This window comes from Oncorhynchus mykiss, chromosome 30 (assembly GCF_057628025.1).
Source record: "Oncorhynchus mykiss isolate SJ-2025 chromosome 30, ASM5762802v1, whole genome shotgun sequence".
NCBI lineage: Eukaryota > Metazoa > Chordata > Actinopteri > Salmoniformes > Salmonidae > Oncorhynchus > Oncorhynchus mykiss.
Window position 1 is genome coordinate 11,848,032 of NC_143051.1, and position 22,917 is coordinate 11,870,948.

At 43.2% G+C, this 22,917-nt stretch overlaps 2 protein-coding genes across 2 annotated transcripts; one reads left to right on the forward strand and one right to left on the reverse strand.

Moving 5' to 3' along the window:
• Nucleotides 1–1,752: 1,752 nt before the first annotated feature.
• Nucleotides 1,753–15,187, reverse strand: LOC110487923 (uncharacterized). Its single transcript, XM_021559841.3, has 2 exons — nucleotides 14,883–15,187; nucleotides 1,753–5,730 (listed from the first exon to the last, which is right to left on the reverse strand). Exons 1-2 carry the CDS (start codon nucleotides 15,055–15,057, stop codon nucleotides 3,536–3,538), a joined length of 2,370 nt encoding a protein of 789 aa, XP_021415516.3. The 5' UTR covers nucleotides 15,058–15,187; the 3' UTR covers nucleotides 1,753–3,535.
• LOC110487924 (trafficking protein particle complex subunit 3) lies at nucleotides 15,169–22,035 on the forward strand. Its single transcript, XM_021559842.3, has 5 exons — nucleotides 15,169–15,355; nucleotides 17,826–17,923; nucleotides 18,629–18,728; nucleotides 20,115–20,297; nucleotides 20,959–22,035. The coding sequence occupies exons 1-5, from the start codon at nucleotides 15,314–15,316 to the stop codon at nucleotides 21,076–21,078; spliced, it is 543 nt and encodes a 180-aa protein (XP_021415517.1). The 5' UTR covers nucleotides 15,169–15,313; the 3' UTR covers nucleotides 21,079–22,035.
• The last annotated feature ends 882 nt before the right edge of the window (nucleotides 22,036–22,917 follow it).

Genomic DNA, 22,917 nt, shown 5'->3' on the forward strand with positions numbered 1-22,917 from the left:
GATTGCAGCAGGTTTACTAACATTCCTTCTAGTAGCTATGTTGACTATGACGTTAGCTAGCTAATATGGTGATAACGATGTAGGCTGATATGGTGATAACGATGAAGGTTTGACTGGTCATAGACAGCTGATGTGTTGTGCAATGAAGTCCTCAAGCAAAGGTAATAGGTGACAATTTTTCCCGCTAACATCCCTTCTGAATTTAAAAGTAATCCTCAAAGTAATCTAGTTTTTCAAAAGTATCTGTACTCTGATTACAAATATTATTGCTGGTAACACAACGGATCACAGTTACCATTTTTTTGCAATCCGTTACTCCCCAACCCTGCACGTGTGCTAGCGAAGTCGTGCACATCGCTCATTGCAATATCTGTGGTGAGGCTTGTGGGATCGTCATTTAGCTGAGTCTACCGCTAAAGGTTTTTGTGTGTACTCCTAATGGAATGTAAAATATAATCATACATTTTATCTCAATAAAAGGAAGATTCATTCTACTCTGTAGCAGCCACATCATACCATAACAAAATAGTTTATACCCCCCTGAACCCCTTTTTAAAAATTTTTTTTTAGAGACAATGTACAGGGACCGTTTTGTAATTTACAATGTGTTGATCATCCTTCTCAAGAGTGAAAATAGAATGCTCACATGGGGATTTATAAAGAAGGCCTTTATTTAATAGTAAAAAGCAGATCAGCATTCATAACATAACATTTACACGTGGTCTAATAAAATAAAATAAAAAAATAAAAATAAATTTACATCTGCTCAAATGTAAATGTAATAACTCTGGAAGAAGACATAGCGTGACAGAGGAGAGAAAGAGAGCAGATACCATATTGTTTTATCGATTCTACTGTGCGCTCTAAAGCACCACAAACCAAAAGACAACGTGTCCATTTTTGTTTGGCATTTTTTCATTTGGGGGGGGGGGGGGGGATTACAGGTACAATATTTAAATCATTATTATTATTCATTATTTCACACATATTCTTGGTTTTACCTGTCGGCTGCAACACTTTTTTTAAAATAAAAAACTACAAAAAAGGTACATAAAAGTATATTTCAATATATCAATATATCAATTCAGTATGTACAGGAAAAGAAACCTAAAAAACTAGCGTGCCCCCCGACCCACCTTGAAACCAGGTCTGTGTTCAGTACGTTTTTACATTCAATTGGAAGGAAACGGTGCTGTACTGAACAACCAGTTGAAGAACTGGGAGGGGTTGGGTTGTGTGTTGGGGAACGCCGTCAGCATGGCCGCTGCCGTTTTAATATGTCACTCGTTGCTTCAAGCCACACCCACAAAACGGGATCAAATGTACCTCAGTCTTTTCAGTACAAACCGTTTCACAACGTAGCAAACGTTCAAGCGAACTGAACGCACCTCACGTTATCTATCGGGGCTTATAACTTGTATGTATGTATGGGGGCTTATAGTTTGTATGTATGTATGTAATGGGGCTTATAACTTGTATGTATGTATGTAATGGGGCTTATAACTTGTATGTATGTATGTATGTATGTATGTATGGGGGCTTATAGTTTGTTTGCATGTATGTTTGGGGGCTTATAGTTTGTATGCATGTATGTATGTAATGGGGCTTATAACTTGTATGTATGTACAGTGCCTTGCGAAAGTATTCGGCCCCCTTGAACTTTGCGACCTTTTGCCACATTTCAGGCTTCAAACATAAAGATATAAAACTGTATTATTTTGTGAAGAATCAACAACAAGTGGGACACAATCATGAAGTGGAACGACATTTATTGGATATTTCAAACTGTTTTAACAAATCAAAAACTGAAAAATTGGGCGTGCAAAATTATTCAGCCCCCTTAAGTTACTACTTTGTAGCGCCACCTTTTGCTGTGATTACAGCTGTAAGTCGCTTGGGGTATGTCTCTATCAGTTTTGCACATCGAGAGACTGACATTTTTTCCCATTCCTCCTTGCAAAACAGCTCGAGCTCAGTGAGGTTGGATGGAGAGCATTTGTGAACAGCAGTTTTCAGTTCTTTCCACAGATTCTCGATTGGATTCAGGTCTGGACTTTGACTTGGCCATTCTAACACCTGGATATGTTTATTTTTGAACCATTCCATTGTAGATTTTGCTTTATGTTTTGGATCATTGTCTTGTTGAAAGACAAATCTCCGTCCCAGTCTCAGGTCTTTTGCAGACTCCATCAGGTTTTCTTCCAGAATGGTCCTGTATTTGGCTCCATCCATCTTCCCATCAATGTTAACCATCTTCCCTGTCCCTGCTGAAGAAAAGCAGGCCCAAACCATGATGCTGCCACCACCATGTTTGACAGTGGGGATGATGTGTTCAGCTGTGTTGCTTTTACACCAAACATAACGTTTTGCATTGTTGTCAAAAAGTTCAATTTTGGTTTCATCTGACCAGAGCACTTTCTTCCACATGTTTGGTGTGTCTCCCAGGTGGCTTGTGGCAAACTTTAAACAACACTTTTTATGGATATCTTTAAGAAATGGCTTTCTTCTTGCCACTCTTCCATAAAGGCCAGATTTGTGCAATATACTTGATTGTTGTCCTATGGACAGAGTCTCCCACCTCAGCTGTAGATCTCTGCAGTTCATCCAGAGTGATCATGGGCCTCTTGGCTGCATCTCTGATCAGTCTTCTCCTTGTATGAGCTGAAAGTTTAGAAGGACGGCCAGGTCTTGGTAGATTTGCAGTGGTCTGATACTCCTTCCATTTCAATATTATCGCTTGCACAGTGCTCCTTGGGATGTTTAAAGCTTGGGAAATCTTTTTGTATCCAAATCCGGCTTTAAACTTCTTCACAACAGTATCTCGGACCTGCCTGGTGTGTTCCTTGTTCTTCATGATGCTCTCTGCGCTTTTAACAGACCTCTGAGACTATCACAGTGCAGGTGCATTTATACGGAGACTTGATTACACACAGGTGGATTGTATTTATCATCATTAGTCATTTAGGTCAACATTGGATCATTCAGAGATCCTCACTGAACTTCTGGAGAGAGTTTGCTGCACTGAAAGTAAAGGGGCTGAATAATTTTGCACGCCCCATTTTTCAGTTTTTGATTTGTTAAAAAAGTTTGAAATATCCAATAAATGTCATTCCACTTCATGATTGGGTCCCACTTGTTGTTGATTCTTCACAAAAAAATACAGTTTTATATTTTTATGTTTGAAGCCTGAAATGTGGCAAAAGGTCGCAAAGTTCAAGGGGGGCGAATACTTTCGCAAGGCACTGTATGTATGTATGTATGTATGTATGTATGTATGTATGTATGTATGTATGTATCTATGTGTTGGGCTTTAGCTGAGATTATTCTTTACAGAGTCATGTATATTTGCCCAGGTCTCAGTTGTTCCTTGACCAGCACCATTCATTCTCACTGTCGATAATTCTGATGTTAAAACTCCTAATAGTATCTGTATCTACTGGTTAAAATGGGAGACAGTGAGGTGACATTCATGTAAGAGCCAACATCAATGTTGTAACTTTGTCCTAGAAGCATTTAACTACAGGGCACTCCCACATCACACGGAGGAACTTAAGTCATCTTCTGCCAATATGGCACGGTCATAACATTTGTGACGGTTCCTCAGGTGACTTTTAAGTAGTGGATTGTTTCTAAAACATCTGTTGCACAGTTTGCAGTGATACGGTTTCTCTCCGGAGTGAGTGGTCAGGTGTTGTGTCAGGTTGCCTGGGGTGGCAAAGCAATGTCCACACACAGTGCACTTGAAAGGTCTCTCTCCCGTGTGAACCGCTGTGTGTCTGGTCAGTTCTTCCTTGCGCTTGAAGCTTTTCGGACACTGTTTGCAACCATGTGGTTTCTGACCTTGGTGAGTCCACATGTGCGTTTCCAGTTGTTCCTTCTGGTCGAAGTCTTGCCCACAGTCCTTACACCGATATGATTTCTCTCCTGTGTGGAACTTCATATGTGCTCTCAAGTATCCATTACAAGTGAAACTTTCTCCACATTCTTTGCACTGAAATGGTTTCTCCCCCGTGTGAAGTCTCATATGCAATTTCATATATGCCTTAGTTTTGAAACTTTTCCCACATTCCTTACATTGATATAGTTTCTCTCCTGTGTGAGACACCATGTGTGTTCTCAGATTAGCATCACTGGGGAAGCATTTGCCACAAACATTACAAGTGCGTGTTGCTTTAATGTGGGATTGGAGGTGCTCTGTCAGACTTGCTATGGACTCGAATACCTCCTCACACACACCACACATTTTCGTATGTTTTGTGTGCACATTTTTCACATGATTAACTAAAGGACCAATGTACACAAATGTACTTCCACACAACTTGCAACAATAAGGAGAAGCATTTGTGGTCACCTTGCCTCTAGCACGGTTATGGGTGCTTGCCCATTTTCTGGGTGATTTCAGTGGCTTTGATCCTGACGGTAGTCCCTCGCTCTCCACCTCATTGCCACTTCCACTGTTTTCACTGTGAGCTGCCGAACAGCCTGGATATCCTTCTGAGAGGGCGCGTGAGGCACTGGTTGCTTCTGATACCGTGTAGAGCTCTCCATCAGGCTCGGTTTTGATCTCTTGAGGAATGCGGACACATAACACATCCCCCTCTCTGCTCTCGGAAATTTGGCTCGAGAAATCCATCGGATCACAGTCACTTTCCTCACAGACGGTGAATATGGAGTCTTTGGTATCAGACTCCAGCCCTTCAAGCTGCTCTTCCTCCCGTCTGGTCCCAAGTTCCTGTTGTTTATCTTTAATCAGTGTGGGCTGTGGTTCCTCACTTGTGTGGAACTTCATATGCGTTTTCAAGTATCCCTTACAAGTGAAACTTTCGCCACAATCTTTGCACCAAAATGGTGTCTCCCCTGTGTGACGCCTCATATGCAAGTGCATATAGCCCTTATTTTTGAAACATTTTCCACATTCTTTGCATTGATACTGTTTCTCTCCTGTGTGCGTTACCATGTGTGTTCTCATACTAGAATCACTAGGGAAGCATTTGCCACAAACATTACAAGTGCGTGTTGCTTTAATGTGGGTTTGCAGGTGCTCTGTCAGACTTGCTATGGACTCAAAGACTTCTTCACACACACCACAACGGTATTCTGCAGTAAGCTTTGTGTGCACATTTTTCACATGATTAACTAAAGGACCAATGTACACAAATGTACTTCCACACAGCTTGCAACAATAAGGAGGAGCAGCATTTGTGGTCACCCCGCTTCCAGCAGAGGTATGGGAGCTTAGTCTTTTCTTTGCTTGTTTTCTGGGTGATTTCAGTGCCTTTGATCCTGACGGTAGTCCGTCACTCTCCACCTCATTGCCACTTCCACTGTTTTCACTGTGAGCTGCCGAACAGCCTGGATATCCTTCTGAGAGGGAGTGTGAGGCACTGGTTGCTTCTGATACCGTGTAGAGCTCTCCATCAGGCTCGGTTTTGATCTCTTGAGGAATGCGGACACATAACACATCCCCCTCTCTGCTCTCGGAAATTTGGCTCGAGAAATCCATCGGATCACAGTCACTTTCCTCACAGACGGTGAATATGGAGTCTTTGGTATCAGACTCCAGCCCTTCAAGCTGCTCTTCCTCCTGATTGGTCCTGATTTCCTCTTGTTCATCTTTAATCTGTGTGGGCTCTGGGTCCTTCTCCAGACTGGGGCTCCACTTCTGCTCACAGCACTGCCGCTCAGGGGGAACCTCTTCTTCAGAGACTGGGAGAGTAAGCTGCTGGGGGTCTAGAAAAAGGGGAGGAAAGGGATAATTAAGAGATCAATACATAATTGAACTTTTTTTAAATGTAAAATAACATATGTCTATCCAGTGTGGTAGTACCCGAGTCCAGGACTCTGACTTTCCTCGGACTCAAGACTTGACCTTGACAGGTAACTTTGATGTCAGAATGTCTCTCTCCCTTGCATTATTCAACATGATAGCAACGTCTTTCTTTGGTGCTGTCCAGATTGGCCTTGATTGCAACATCCACGGACGTCCGAACCAATCATAGTCATCTATGTTTCACAAGTTTGGACAGCACAGTAAAATACAGTAAAGTATAGTACAGTACAGCACAGTACAATGTAGTGTACTCTACTGAATTACTCTGCTGTACTGTACTGAACTTTGCCGTACCGTACTGTGCTGTTCAAATTTGTGAAACATAGCCTAGATGTCTATGATTTGCTCCGATTCGCTCCGATTTGGTCTGGTCCGACCAAATTTGTACTTGTTTGGGGGCAGAGCTCATTAGAATAATACCCAGCATGCGTTGCAAGTGTTTGTTTTTACATTCAAATAGGTGTCATTCAGCGGACGCTCTTATGCAGAGTGATTGACGGTCAGTGCATTCAACCAACATATGGGGAATTTCATGGCATCAGAATTACGCTTAGAGTTTTTTCACCTTAAAAATGTCAAACAAAAACTATTGATTTAAAAGTTCATTACGGTAACAGAATTACATCATGAGTCCCTGATCTGTACTACACATAAATGCATAATTATGGATATGAATGTCATTCTCATGTTTCACAAGTTTGGACACCCCAGTGCAGCACAGCAGAGTAGAGCAGAGTAAGGTACAGTATAGTTCAGTATAGTTCTGAAGGCCAGCATCCCGGAGTCGCCTCTTCACTGTTGACGTTTGGAGTAATATCTATATCTATAAATAATGTGTGTATATATATATATATATATATATATATATATATATATATATATATATATATATATATATACACACACACACACACACACACTGCTCAAAAAAATAAAGGGAACACTTAAACAACACAATGTAACTCCAAGTCAATCACACTTCTGTGAAATCAAACTGTCCACTTAGGAAGCAACACTGATTGACAATAAATTTCACATGCTGTTGGGCAAATGGAATAGACAACAGGTGGAAATTATAGGCAATTAGCAAGACACCCCCAATAAAGGAGTGGTTCTGCAGGTGGGGACCACAGACCACTTCTCAGTTCCTATGCTTCCTGGCTGATGTTTTGGTCACTTTTGAATGCTGGCGGTGCTTTCACTCTAGTGGTAGCATGAGACGGAGTCTACAACCCACACAAGTGGCTCAGGTAGTGCAGCTCATCCAGGATGGCACATCAATGCGAGCTGTGGCAAGAAGGTTTGCTGTGTCTGTCAGCGTAGTGTCCAGAGCATGGAGGCGCTACCAGGAGACAGGCCAGTACATCAGGAGACGCGGAGGAGGCCGTAGGAGGGCAACAACCCAGCAGCAGGACCGCTACCGCCGCATTTGTGCAAGGAGGAGCAGGAGGAGCACTGCCAGAGCCCTGCAAAATGACCTCCAGCAGGCCACAAATGTGCATGTGTCTGCTCAAACGGTCAGAAACAGACTCCATGAGGGTGGTATGCGGGCCCGACGTCCACAGGTTGGGGTTGTGCTTACAGCCCAACACCGTGCAGGACGTTTTTCATTTGCCAGAGAACACCAAGATTGGCAAATTCGCCACTGGCGCCCTGTGCTCTTCACAGATGAAAGCAGGTTCACACTGAGCACATGTGACAGACGTGACAGTCTGGAGACGCCGTGTAGAACGTTCTGCTGCTTGCAACATCCTCCAGCATGACCGGTTTGGCGGTCCCAATGTCAACTAATATATACACACACACACACACACACACTACAGTTCAAAAGTTTGGGGTCACCTAGAAATGTCCTTGTTTTTGAAAGGAAAGCAAATTTGTCCATTAAAATAACATCAAATTGATCAGAAATACAGTGTAGACATTGTTAGTGTTGTAAATGACTATTGTAGCTGGAAATGGAAGATTTGTTTTTGGGAATATCTACAGAGGCCCATTATCAGCAACCATCACTCCTGTGTTCCAATGGCACGTTGTGTTAGCTAATCCAAGTTGATGATTTTAAAAGGCTAATTGATCATTAGAAAACCCTTTTGCAATTATGTTAGCACAGCTGAAAACTGTTGTTCTGATTAAAGTAGCAATAAAACTGGCCTCGTTTAGACTGGAGCATCAGCATTTGTGGGTTCAATTACAGGCTCAGAATGGCCAGAAACAAAGAACTTTCTTCTGAAACTCGTCAGTCTATTCTTGTTCTGAAAAATGAAGGCTATTCCATGTGAGAACTTGCCAAGAAACTGAAGATCTCATCCAACGCCGTGTACTACTCCCTTCACAGAACAGCACAAACTGGCTCTACACCAGAATAGAAAGAGGAGTGGGAGGCCCCGGTGCACAACTGAGCAAGAGGACAAGTACATTAGTGTGTCTAGTTTGAGAAACAGATGCCTCGCAAGTCCTCAACTGGCAGCTTCATTAAATAGTACCCGCAAAACACCAGTCTCAACGTCAACAGTGACGAGTTCCTCTGTCCAGTGCCTGTGTTCTTTTGCCCATCTTAATCTTTTATTTTTATTGGCCAGTCTGAGATATGGCTTTTTCTTTGCAACTCTACCTAGAAGGCCAGCATCCTGGAGTCACCTCTTCACCATTTCAAATGTTTCTCCATCGACGGGCTCGATTCGTCCTGTCACATATGTCTGTTACATAGACAAGGCAGTAGCGGTGCGAAGCTCCCCTTAAAGCCACATTACAACATATGTGTTGTGATAATTGCGCTGTTTGTTTGCTCTATTTATTTATATTTAACTTCCACTACATCTAGCTACATACATATTCGCTCAGGCCAGGGGCACAACAATGTATGAATTAATGGTTGGATAAGGATCTCCGTTATAATCATTGGCCAGTACGGAGAATTAAGTAACACCACAAGTCCAAATCCCTATCTCCATCCATTGCTAATTTAGGAAAGGGACAATGTTAGCTAGCTAGCCACCAGAGGACAACAACACAACGAAATGCAACATTTCAAGTTGTTTCCGTCAACGACATATGCTCAAGGCGATTTGATAGGAGTGATGCCAAAATCCAAGCTGGCTTCCCTTGAAGATATTTGTTGTTGTGGTTGGTGTGCCAGTACCATTCACAGTTGAGCTCAACGCTGATTGGGCAATTTTTTATACTTTTTTTTTAATCAAGAGAGGTCAAACGCTCACAGGCTTCCCTTGCATTCAATGCTACTGACGGCAACAAAGTCATACTCGTTTGGACCAGACAGCATCAGATAGATGGCCTACACATAGAGAGACAGAGGTTGCGGTTTCGCTCGCTCACGGATGCTTTCTCCTGTGAGATATATTCAGCCTCTTCAAATTATATATTAAAATACAGAGACGAAAGATATGTTTATTTTATTTTTAGGGAAGCCTGGCTTCCCTTGGCATCCATGAAAACTCGCTACTGAGACAAGAAGACATTTTATTTTCAATAAAGTCTGTTTTTTTTTACATCCATTGCAAATGACCACAGTTTCTCTCTCAATTTGAAAACTCTTTCCAACACGACCCCTCGATAACCTCCAAGCCTCGATGTGAAATAGAACAGTGTCATGCTCGGATCCCGTATCTCCACATAGTTTTGCAAACAGGTGTGTACAGTATAGTTTACGATCAAAGTTACCTGCTGCATATCTTAAAGGTCCTCAATGATGTCAACATTGCCCTTGATTCTAAGCAATGTTGTGCTGCTATTTTTATTGACATGGCCAAAGCTTTTGATACGGTAGACCATTCCCTTCTTGTGCTCGAACCTTGGCCCCAAGCTCTTCTCAATTTACATAAACAACATAGCTCAGGCAGTAGGAAGCTCTCTCATCCATTTATATGCAGATGATACAGGCTTATTCTCAGCTGGCTCCTCCTCGGATTTTGTGTTACACGCTCTACAACAAAGCTTTCTTAGTGTCCAACAAGCTGTCTCTGCCCTTAACCTTGTTCTGAACATCTCCAAAAAACAAAGATCATGTGGTTTGGTAAGAATAATGGCTAGACGGTACAGTGTCCTTTTCTCATCACATATCAAAGCTGCAGGCTGAAGTTAAATCTAGACTTGGTTTCCTATATCGTAATCGCTCCTCTTTCACCCCAGCTGCCAAACTAACCCTGATTCAGATGACCATCCTATCCATGCTAGATTACGGAGATGTAATTTATAGATCGGCAAGTAAGGGTGCTCTCGAGCGGCTAGATGTTCTTAACCATTCGGCCATCAGATTTACCACCAATGCTCCTTATAGGACACATCACTGCACTCAATACTCCTCTGTAAACTGGTCATCTCTGTATACCTGTCGCAAGACCCACTGGTTGATGCTTATTTATAAAACCCTCTTAGGCCTCACTCCCCCCTATCTGAGATATCTACAGCAGCCCTCATACTCCACATTCAACACCCGTTCTGCCAGTCACATTCTCTTAAAGGTCCCCAAAGCACACACATCCCTGGGTCGTTCCTTTTTTCAGTTCGCTGCAGCTAGCAACTGGAACGAGCTGCAACAAACACTCAAAAACAGGACAGTTGTATCTCCATCTTCATTCAAAGACTCTCTTACTGACAGTTGTGGCTGTTTTGTGTGATGTATAGTTGTCTCTACCTACTTGCCCTTTGTGCTGTTGTCTGTGCCCAATAATGTTTGTACCCTGTTTTGTGCTGCTACCATGTTGTGTTGCTACCATGTTGTTGTCATGTTTCTACCATGCGATGTTGTCTTAGGTCTCTCTTTATGTAGGGTGGTCTCTCTTGACGTGATGTGTGTTTTGTCCTATATTTTTATTTGATTTATTTTTAATCCCAGCAGGAGGCCTTGCCTTTTGGTAGGCCGTCAAGTGTAAATAAGAATTGGTTCTTAACCGACTTGCCTAGTTAAATAAAATAAATATCTCTGAGTTCTGCGCTCAGCTCTTTTGCCGCCAGTTGCTCTCAGTGTATCCATTATAGCTCAGTGGGTGTATCATACAATGAGTCTATTTGGCAGAGGGAGACCTGAGATAGATGGAGCTCCATCTGTGCCAAAACCTCCCATTTGATGCCATGGAATGTGTTTTTCCTCAATATAGCCATGCAAAAGTGACTATGCATAGATAATAAACAGCGAGTAGCAGCAGTGTACAAAAAGGAGGGGGGGTCAATGTAAATTGTCATATGGCTTCGGGGTAGGAGCTGTTGAGGAGTCTTTTGGTCCTAGACGTGGCGCTCCGGTAGAAGAGAAAAACAAGTCTACAACTTGGGTGACTGGAGTCTCTGACAATTGTATGGGCTTTCATTTGACATTACCTATTGTATAGGTCCTGGATGGCAGGAAGCTTGACCCCAGTGATGTACTGGGCCATTCACACTACCCTCTGTGACGCCTTATGGTCAGATGCCATACCAGGCGGGGATGCAACCTGTCAGGATGCTCTCAATGGTGCAGCTGTAGAACTTTGAGGATCTGGGGACCCATGCCAAATCTTTTCAGTCTCCTGAGGGGGAAAAGGTCTTGTCGTACCCTTTTTACGACTGTCTTGGTATGTTTGGACCATGATAGTTTGTTGGTGATGTGGACACCAAGGAACTTGAAGCTCTCAACCTGCTTCACTACAGCCCCGTCGATGTTAATGGGGGCCTGTTCAGCCCACCTTTTCCTGCAGTCCACGATCAGCTCCTTTGTCTTGCTCACATTGAGGGAGAGGTTGTTGTCCTGGCACCACACTGCCAGTTCTCTGACCTCCTCATCGTTGTCGGTGAACAGGCCTACCACTGTCGTGTCGTCAGCAAACTTAATGATGGTGCTGGAGTCGTGTTTGGCCACGCAGTCGTGGGTGAACAGGAAATACAGGAGGGGACTAAGTACACACCCTCGAGGGGCCCCAGTGTTAAGGATCAGCGAGGCAGACGTGTTGTTGCCTTCTCTTACCACCAGGGACTATTGTGGTCTGTTTGAAACATGTAGGTATTACAGGCTCAGTCAGGGAGAGTTTGAAAATGTCAGTGAAGACACTTGCCAGCTGGTCCACTCATGCTTTGAGTACACGTCCTGGTAATCCGTCTGGCCCTGCAGCTTTGTGAATGTTGACCTGTTTAAAGAGCTAACCATTCAGAGGGGTGTTCTACAATGCTTTGAGCGCTCTCCAAGTCCGGAAGTGAATATCACGGAGAGCGAAATTTTAGTCACTGATGACTAACATTATCCCTTGTATTTCAAGATTGAAAAATATAATAACACCGACCTAGCCATTAACGTCCCTTAACGCTCAAAGATAGATTCAATGGCTGTGGCATAGTGTATTCGAATGAATGATTAGCTAAAATATTTGAGAAATTATTAATAATAAGCATGTGCTTTTACCTAATAATAAACTACTAATGATAATATAACTTCAAATACCAAGCTAGTACCCTAGGTTAACTTAGCTGACCTTCAATTGAGGGAATTCAGCTTCTCTGAGACATTTGTACAACTCATTCAAACTTTTTTTTCATTGAAAATAAATACACAGGCAAATGTTACCAAACATGATAATCATAGGCCTGCATTATGGTAGGCAGCAAATTGTTCAATTACACTTTCCATCAATACTTTGGAAGGTCACTGTCTCTGCGCTGACTGCCTGTGTGTGAGACAACGCTAACTAGCCAATGGGAGCGTAGAAGAATGCCCCTCTGAATAACGGGGCGTGGTTTCGGCTTAACTGCATGGGAAAAAGAAAGCCACATGCAGCACACTTAACATCCCCTGTGCGGTTTCATGCTCAGGAATCGTGATACAGAAGAATATGTCCTCATAAATAGCATCCCCGACATGAAGCGAACCAAAGACAATGCATCTCGGCCCTCACAGCTTACATCAATTTGGAGAGCATTTGAGTAATTCAGTCAGAGTTTCCTCTTGCCTGATAGCTATAGCATCAATTCTTAGTTTCATAGTGTTATCTGACAAAGGTATTGTGAGTTTTTGTGCCTCTGCCTCCCCACACATTGTTTTCACCATATCAATTGTGGCCGGTAACATCAAAGTCTCTGCGATAGTGTGTGGTTTCATAGCATAGCAGGCTTAGCCATTCACCATGGAAATGATTCAAGTGCAACGGTCAAGTATAGCCTTTTCCCACGATTTAAGGGCGCTCTCTGGTTGAATTTGAATAGGTTTTAATAATTATAATTTAGATTTAAGGGCGCTCTCTGGTTGAATTTGAATAGATTTTAATAATTCTCATTTAGATTTAAGGGCGCTCTCTGGTTGAATTTGAATAGGTTTTAATAATTATCATTTAGATTTAAGGGCGCTCTCTGGTTGAATTTGAATAGGTTTTAATAATTATAATTTAGATTTAAGGGCGCTCTCTGGTTGAATTTGAATAGATTTTAATAATTCTCATTTAGATTTAAGGTCAGCCACATTACAATGATTGAGTGACAAAGATGATCTTACAATATATAGATATATATATGAGAGAGAGAGAAACGTCCTCTCAAGATCAAAAGTAACAGTCAGTATCTGGTGTGGCCACCAGCTGCATTAAGTACTGCAGTGCATCTCCTCCTCATGGACTGCACCAGATTTGCCAGTTCTTGCTGTGAGATGTTACCCCACTCTTCCACCAAGGCACCTGCCAGTTCCCGGACATTTCTGGGGGGAGTGGCCCTAGCCCTCACCCTCCGATCCAATAAGTCCCAGATGTGATCTGTGCTCGTTGCAGGCCGTGGCAGAACAATGACATTCCTGTCTTGCAGGAAATTAAGCAGTATGGCTGGTGGCATTGTCATGCTGGAGGGTCATGTCAGGATGAGCCTGCAGGAAGGGTACCACATGAGGGAGGAGGATGTCTTCCCTGTAACACACAGCGTTGAGGTTGCCTGCAATGACAACAAGCTCAGTTCGATGATGCTGTGACACACCGCCCCAGACTATTTCGGACCCCCCACCTCCAAATCGCTCCCGAGTACAGGCCTCGGTGTAACGCTCATTCCTTCAACAATAAACGTGAATCCGACCATCACCCCTAGTGAGACAAAACCGTGACTTGTCAGTGAAGAGCACTTTTTGCCAGTCCTGTCTGGTCCAGTCACGGTGGGTTTGTGCACATAGGCGACGCTGTTGCCGGTGATGTCTGGTGAGGACCTGCCTTACAACAGGCCTACAATCCCTCAGTCCAGCCTCAGTCTATTGCGGACAGTCTGAGCACTGATGGAGGGATTGTACGTTCCTGGTGTAACTCGGGCAGTTGTTGTTGCCATCCTGTACCTGTCCTGCAGGTGTGATGTTCGGATGTACTGATCCTGTGCAGTTGTTGTTACACGTGGTCTGCCACTGTGAGGACGATCAGCTGTCCGTCTTGTCTCCCTGTAGTGCTGTCTTAGGCGTCTCGCAGTACGGACATTGAAATGTATTGCCCTGGCCACATCTGCAGTCCTCATGCCTCCTTGCAGCCTGCCTAAGGCACGTTCACACAGATGAGCAGGGACCCTGGGCATCTTTCTTTTGGTGTTTTTCAGTCAGTAGAAAGGCCTCTGTTGTGTCTGAAGTTTTTATAACTGTCACCATAATTGCCTACTGTCTGTAAGCTGTTAGGGTCTTAACGACCGTTCCACAGGTGCATGTTCATAATTGTTTATGGTTCATTGAACAAGCATGGGAAACAGTGTTTAAACCCTTTACAATGAAGATCTGTGAAGTTATTTGGATTTTTACAAATTATCTTTGAAAGACAGGGTCCTGAAAAAGGACCATTGTTTTTTTTAAAACTTTTTTATATATATAGTGGAATTCAACTTGGGGTCGCGACCCCTAGTTTGGGACCCGCTGTGTTATAGGACGCCAGTCCTATGAAACTCATGCAATAACATTAGCTCATGTTTTGTTTACAAGATGTTTACCTAGCTAGTTAGTTACTGTTTGATAAATAAATCCCCAAATACTGCTGATTCAAGTTGAACAGAGCAAGTAGTGGGTATTTACATCATTAACTATCTGTACTTGATTCGATCGATTTACCGTTAAATCAACACAAACCTGTTCTGTGCGGTTTGAAATCCAGCAGACGTCGAAGACGTTCGTTCTCCTCCTTTGAACGAGAGATTTCCTCCTGGTACTCAGTTACTGTTCTCTCTACTACTCCAGCTATCTCTACAGCCGCCGCTGTTAGCCGTTCAGTAATATACACATTGAACAACGCCAGTTTTGACATTTTGAGAGGTATGAAAGTCGAGGTTTCTTTGTGTTTTTGTCAGCTATATTTTTTTTGCGCCAGAGGAAGAAAATGTATTCCAGATGATGGTGCTACTATTTCCCACAATCCTCCGCTGATTCCGGTTCCTGTTTTTCAGGAAGTTGGGTGTTTGACAGCTGAGACAGAAAATAGATCACAGGGACCGCTCTCAAAGAAACGAATAAATAAAGGATAACTACTCAATCATCTGTACAAGCCTGTAACCCAATACACTATGTCAAGGCAATCCAACCGAACCACAGACGGCAAGAAGATGGTAAGGAGTCGCGTTCTGCTAATGCTACTCAATTAATGCTAGCTAGCTACAGTATTAAGTTAAACTAACGGTAGCTAATTTAGACGACAAACTGCCTTTTATTAACCGCCAAAACAGCTTAATGTGTTGATATAACAATGCGTGTTTTGATGAAGTATTACCGACGCATCATCTTAACTGTAGTGCAAATAAAGATATTCAGTGATCATTTAATGAATTACAAATACAGGAAGCCAGTCTGGCTAGCTAGTTATTGTAACTAGCATTTAATTCGCCAGCTAGCACCATGGCACACTCACTAAGTCACTGCAACTTGTTTGCAGCTAACTAGTTACTAAAATGCCAGTAAGTGTTTATAATTGTTTTATTCGGGCATAGTTACCTTTCGCATTTGTTAAACATGAGCTGTCAGCCTGACATGGATGAGCCTGGCATGGATGGCAATTGGCATATTAAAATTTGCCCCGATGATATTGGTTCTTCATCGTAGGTAGCTGACCCATGTACCCGACCCAAGTCTACGCTACGTACTTTAGTAAGGCCGAATTAATTTGTGAAAATGACTTATCTACAATATAATAACTCATTCACTGTCTTTGAATCAATTAAAGATGTCTGTAGTTTTGACGTTTTTACACCAGGGGGTGCTGGCAACTAAGTTTTCTCCTACTCTATTCAATTTCATTATAATGACTTTATTGGGATGGGAAACATGTTTACATTGCCAAAGCAAGTGAAATAGATAATAAACAAAAGTGAAATTAACAATAAAACATGAACAGTAAACATTACACTCAGTTCCAAAATAGCATTTAAAATGTCTATATACAGTTTTGTAACTACTGTACCAGTCAAGTTAGGACACACCTACTCATTCCATGTTTTTTTCTTTATTTTTACTGTTTTCTACATTGTAGAATAATAGTGAAAACATCAACTATGGAATAACACATATGAAATAACGTAGTAACCAAAAAAGTGTTAAACAAATCTAAATATATATATTATGTTTATAAGTAGCCACCCTTTGCCTTGATGACAACTTTGCACACTCTTGGCATTCTCTCAACCAGCTTCATGAGGTAGTCACCTGGAATGCATTTATATTAACAAGTGTGCCTTGTTAATTTGTGGAATTTCTTTCCTTCTTAATGCGTTTGAGCCAATCAGTTGTGTTGTGACATGGTAAGGGTGGTATATAGAAGATAGCTCTATTTGGTAAAAGACCAAGTCCATATTATGGCAAGAACAGCTCAAATAAGCAACAGTCCATCATTACTTTAAGACATGAAGGTCAGTCAATAAGGAACATTTCAATAACTTTTTCTTCAAGTGCAGTCGCAAAAACCATCAAGTGCTATGATGAAACTGGCTCTCATGAGGACCACCACAGGAAAGGAAGACCCAGAGTTACCTCTGCTGCAGAGGATAAGTTCATTAGAGTTACCAGCCTTTGAAATTTCATGAGTCCAGATGTTAGAGTTTTGGTTCCAACCACCATGTCTTTGTGAGACGTGGAGTAGGTGAACGGTTTATCTCCCGCATGTGTAATTCCCACCGTGAACTATGGAGGTGGTGGTGTGATGGTGCTTTTCTGGTGACACTGTCAGTGATTTATTTAGAATCCAAGGCACACTTAACCAGCATGGCTACCACAGCATTCTGCACCGATAAGCCATCCCATCTTGTTTGCGCATAGTGGGGACTATCATTTGTTTTTCAACAGGACAATGATCCAACACACATCCAGGCTGTGTAAGGGCTATTTGAGCAAGAAGGAAAGTGATGCATCAGATGACCTGGCCTCCACAATCACCTGACCTCAACCCAATTGAGATGGTTTGGGATGAGTTGGACCACAGTGAAGGAAAAGCAGCCAACAAGTGCTCAGCATGTGTGGGAACTCCTTGAAGACTGTTGGAAAAACATCCCGTTGACTACTTTCTGAAGCAGGTTTCTGATAATGCCAAGCTGTCATCAAGGCAAAGGGTGGCTACTTTGAAGAATCTCAAATATTGTTAAACACTTTTTTTTAAAAACTTCATGATTGCATTGGGGCGGCAGGTAGCCTAATGGTTAGGGCATTGGACTAGTAACCGAAAGGTTGCAAGATCGATTCCCCAAGCTGACAAGGTAAAAATCTGTCGTTCTGCCCCTGAACATGGCAGTTAACCCACTGTTCCTAGGCCGTCATTGAAAATAAGAGTTTGTTCTTAACTGACTTGCCTAGTTAAATAAAGGTAAAATAAATAAATATGTTATTTCATAGTTTTGATGTCTTTACTATTATTCTACAATGTTAAATGGTTAAAACAAAACAAACTAACTTGAATGTGTGTCCTAACTTTTTAAATATGGGTTGTATTTACAATGGTGTATGTTTTTCACTGGTTGCCCTTTTCTTGTGGCAACAGGTCACAAATCTTGCGGCTGTGATGGCACACTGTGGAATTTCTGTTTCTCTGTGTAGAACTCGGAGCTGTTCACTCTGACGTACGGAGCCCTGGTAACCCAGCTGTGTAAGGACTATGAGAACGACGAGGAGGTCAACAAACAGCTGGATAAGATGTGAGTCTCTTATCATCTTCTCAACAATCTCTGCTTAGCCCTTTCACTTATAGTCGATCAAGGAAAGGAGACAAGGAGAGTAATTGAGCCACGTGTGTGTGAAGTGTGCTGCTTGTTGTGAACGTGTAAAATGTGCCACTCCTCAACGTTTCATTTTTAGTTTATCCTTTTCTCTGCAAATGGATAAAGTGGAGCTACTGCTTTCGGGCCTCTGAAGTTTCCCGTTAACCTGCAGCACACTGACAAATTCTCCATCCCTCTTGAACTTCACCCTAGAAACCAATAGACCAATGATGTAGTGTGTGAGTTGGTCTGAAAGGGTCTGTAAAGGTTTTCTGCTCTGCCTAACTAATACACCTACTGTAGCACGTCCCAAATATGGTTCAATCAGGTGACGATCTCATCTTACTCCTTAATAGGGTCCAGATGTTTGTCTATAGCTCTCTCCCTCTTTCTTTCAGCTTTGCTCAATTCAGCATTGAGGTCTGACTAAGCCATTGTTCATGTCTGAAATATTTAAGGGTGGTGTGAATCTCTGCTCTATAGTGGTAAAGTGAGACATCTTTAAGGGAGGTGTGAATCTCTGCTCTACAGTGGTGAAGTAAGACATCTTTAAGGGAGGTGTGAATCTCTGCTCTAAAGCGGTAGAGTATTTGGCACCGTTCTTTACACACAGTTTTTTCCCCTCTCTTGTTTTTTTCCCAGGGGATATAATATCGGAGTGCGTCTCATCGAAGACTTCTTGGCGCGATCCAGCATTGGGAGGTGTCAGGATTTCAGAGAAACGGCCGATGTCATCGCTAAGGTAACGGGAACGTCCCTGAGCCAATCAGAGCGTGACCATGGAACCCTCCCAGAAAAGAGAGGCGAGGGGGAAGAAAAGATGAAGAAAGAAACAGACAGGGAAAGATAAAATGACAGGGGGGAGAGAGAGCTGGGAAAAAGACTGAGGGAAGGAGGTTGACTATGAACGAGTGAATCAGTGAGTTAGAGAGCGAGGGAGTCAGCGACTGGAATTTGAACTCCAACCTGCAGTAGTCTGTGTAGTTTCTGAGCTTTCATAGCTCCTCTCTACTGCTTTTCATTTTTCTGCACTCACTCAGCTAGGGAAGCATCTAAGCTATGCCACCGCAAAGCCAACTGGCTGCTTTCCCCTGTGTGTGTGTGTGTGTGTGTGTGTGTGTGTGTGTGTGTGTGGGCGGGCTCTTGTGCTTCACTGCTTGTTGTCTTTGTTATACAATAGTCCTGGCAGCATTGTCAACCTACACCCAGGGTGAAACAACCCCTCGCCTAAGTACATCCAGTTCAAACTGAAGGAATGACCATGCGCACATACAAACACAAACTCGTGCTTGTGTCTATGTGGTCAGACAGTAGTCTGCTGTACTCCTGAGCATCAGGCCCAGTACTAAATCGCTGTAGACTCGTCAAGCTCAAACACTACTTGTCTCACCTGGTGGTTGACATCCAGGCTCCCTCAGCACTCTGTTCTAACAGTGCTACTAAGTCCTTTCACAGGTCTAACCTCTCACTGTAGGTTCAGTTATAGGGAAGGCAGTAGTATGGAATGTTGTGCTGGATATTGAACTGATAGCCTCAACTGCCATTTAGACTGAGATAATCAGCCGCCTTGCTACCAGCGACCAGTCATGTTCAAGGAGGAGACACATGGCGACTTAGCACTCTGCGACGAGAGCGTTTAGAGACCAGAGTTGCATGTGTCCCCAGTTTATGCACATTTCAGCAACTCAACCGCAAGACGGGGCAGCTCTCGCTAGCAAGCTTTGACATTGACTAACAACCGAACTACCATCATACAGTTTTTAAAAGAGACATTCACAAGGGCAGATGTCAACGACTGGATCGCTTGTTGTGAGACCCCGGTAAAGAAAGATTGTCCACTCCCTGGCCTAGTCCTCTCTCTCCCTGGCCTAGTCCTCTCTCTCCCTGGCCTAGTCCTCTCTCTCCCTGGCCTAGTCCTCTCTCTCCCTGGCCTAGTCCTCGCTCTCCCTGGCCTAGTCCTCTCTCTCCCTGGCCTAGTCCTCTCTCAGTACAACACATGTGACAATGTCAGTGTCTGCATTCAGTGATGACTCTTATGAGAGCGATAGTCTCTGTTCCATTTGTAAATGCAGTACTAACATCATTGTAACACTAACACCATTGTATGATTGCATGTGTTGTCCACTAGGTGGCGTTTAAGATGTACCTGGGCATCACCCCCAGTGTGACCAACTGGAGCCCAGCAGGGGATGAGTTGTCCCTCATCCTGGAGAGTAACCCCCTGGTGGACTTTGTAGAGCTGCCTGACAACCACAGCTCCCTGGTCTACTCCAACCTGCTGTGTGGGGTACTCCGAGGAGCTCTGGAGATGGTAAAGATAGATAGTGCTTCTTTAGACCTTTTCACACTAGCCTAACCAAGCTGTACTGTGCTGGTCTGGATACGTATCCAGCATCTCTGTTGGAACCGTGCTAGAAAAGGACAATGTGAAAAGAAAATAACAGAGCCTACACAGGGTGTTGGCACGGTAGTGTGGGCATTCTATTTGTGTGAATTCCACTGAGTATACCAAACAGTAGGAATACCTTCTTAATATTGAGTTGTCCTCAGAACAACCTCAATTCGTCGGGTCATGGACTCTACAAGGTGTCCAAAGCGTTCCACAGGGATGCTGGCCCATGTTGATTGAAATGCTTCCCACAGTTGTTGGTTGTCCTGTGGGTGGTCGACCATTCTTGAAAAACCCAACAGCATTGCAGTTCTTGACACAAACCGGGGAGCCTCTGAATGTCACACACACAAGTCATGTCTCATTTGTCTCGAGGCTTAAACATCCTTCTTTAACCTGCCTCCTCCCCTTCATCTACACTGATTGAAGTGGATTTAACAAGTGACATCAATAAGGGAACATATCTTTCACCTGGATTCACCTGGTCAGTCATTCTTGGAAAGAGCAGGTGTTCTTAATGTTTTGTACACTCAGTGTATGTTATGTTCACTTGTTGTGAATAATATCTTCCTCTCTCCTCCAGGTACAGATGGCAGTGGATGTGAAGTTTGCTCAGGACACCCTGAGAGGAGACAATGTCACAGAGATCCGCATGAAGTTCATCAAGAGGATGGAGGAGAACCTTCCGGCCGGAGATGAGTGAGAGAAACAGAGAGAGGGAGAAAGTTCCACCCTCCACCACTCTTCTCTTCCCGCTCTCCATCCATCCTCAATCTGATGTCACTCAAGGAGGAACGGAGAGAGAGAGAGAGCGAGAGAGATAGAGATGTATAATGATAAACACTTGACTGAGAGACTGAATGAAAAGAGAGAGCGACAGTCAAGAAATCAAGTCCTTGGGCGTGTCTGAAATCCATCTTCCTCTCCATGTCTCCTTTCCTTCCTCTGCACTGGTCTAAATACAAAGGTCTGACAGGTGGAAGTTATATGCGTTTTGCCATATATGATGCGTTTTACATCAGGATGACTTGGCCGGTGACACTGCTTCTTAACGGTCCCAATATCTTGAGAAGTTGACTGCTGACATGCAAAACACTGTGAGACTATGTCAACAGTGGACTAATGAAAACAATACCAAAAGATAGTTTGGAGTGGAATTAACTTTTAAATGCTTCATAACTACCAGCGATAGTAGTGCAAATAAAGTAAAGGAGAGGTGGTTTTTGAGATGTACCCACAGAGATGGGTAGAGGACTCATCTTTGCCATTATAGTGTCTGTGACGGCGCCATTGAGGCTACAACCCATAGGAATCCCCAGCCAGTTGACTACTTTGAAATGGCGGAAGCATGGTAGAATAAATCAATGACGCTGCCCATGCTAAAACTGCCTTTTTGGCCACTAAAGGGCTCTATCATTCTCTACGGATGCACCCTTCTGCAGAACTATGACTCCTGACCTTCTGCTCATCTGACCCTTCTCCCCCAACCATTCAACGTTCATCTCTGCTCCTTTGATGAGACACTCCTTGGATACTTCATCTCATATGTTCATTTCCATAATGTTTTTTGATTGACTTGTAATTCTGTTAAGTTCATAAAGTCAAAGTTGATGGTCTCTATTGTGTTGTACGCGGTGATAAAAACAAATATATATATTCACTTTTGTCTTGTCACCTTTTTTAAATGAAAGATCGTCAAGATTCTATTAATATCTATGTGTATAAGATTTATCTGTTGTCATGCTAGATACTGTCACACTGTATGGCAGTGGTAAATGAAGTAGGCTGATGTCATTATTAATAAAGTCATCATGACATATCCAATGGGTGCTGTATCACTGCAGTAATCACAGCTTCAGCTGGCCCCTAAGTGGTGAAACACTTTTGTCCGTGAGTAACATAGTAGGGCCTGTGTGCCTCGTTAACCTGTTGCAGGTCTCCTCACACGAATGTAATGAAGTGTCACGCAGACTCCTCCCCTGTGGCTGGTCGCCGGGTACACCCCCAGTGCACTGTGGGACTATTGTTCCTCTGGAGCAGCTTTGTCCAGTCAAGCAACAATAACACACACCTAATGCCTCTCAGAGGTTTGTTCAGGTTACATAGAAGCAATCAGGACCTGTGGAAGTATGTGCCTGTGTGTCTGACAGCCATGTTTTAGGAACAGCCATTTTTAACAGGGTACCAAGAACAGAGGTGTGTGTGTGTGAGAGAGAGAGAGGGCAGGGTGTTTGGAAGGGGCTAGCAAGGCAAGACGTTGTTAAAGGTCTCTGGTTCCTGAGCCAGAGGCCCATTCTGGCAGTAACACCTGTGAATGAACTGATGTCATCCGGTAGTCACCAACTCAACCGCTCACCTCGTCAATCACCGCTGAGCTCACAGAGCTGGCCATTTCTCTCTCTCTCACACACACACACGGTTCCATGATTTGAGATAATCAGTAGATTGCACTACTGACTGTAGCCACCAGAGGTCACTGTGGGCTTTGCATTCCCCAACACTCTACAAAAACATTTCTCTCTTCAGGTCGCTTTCCCGTTTT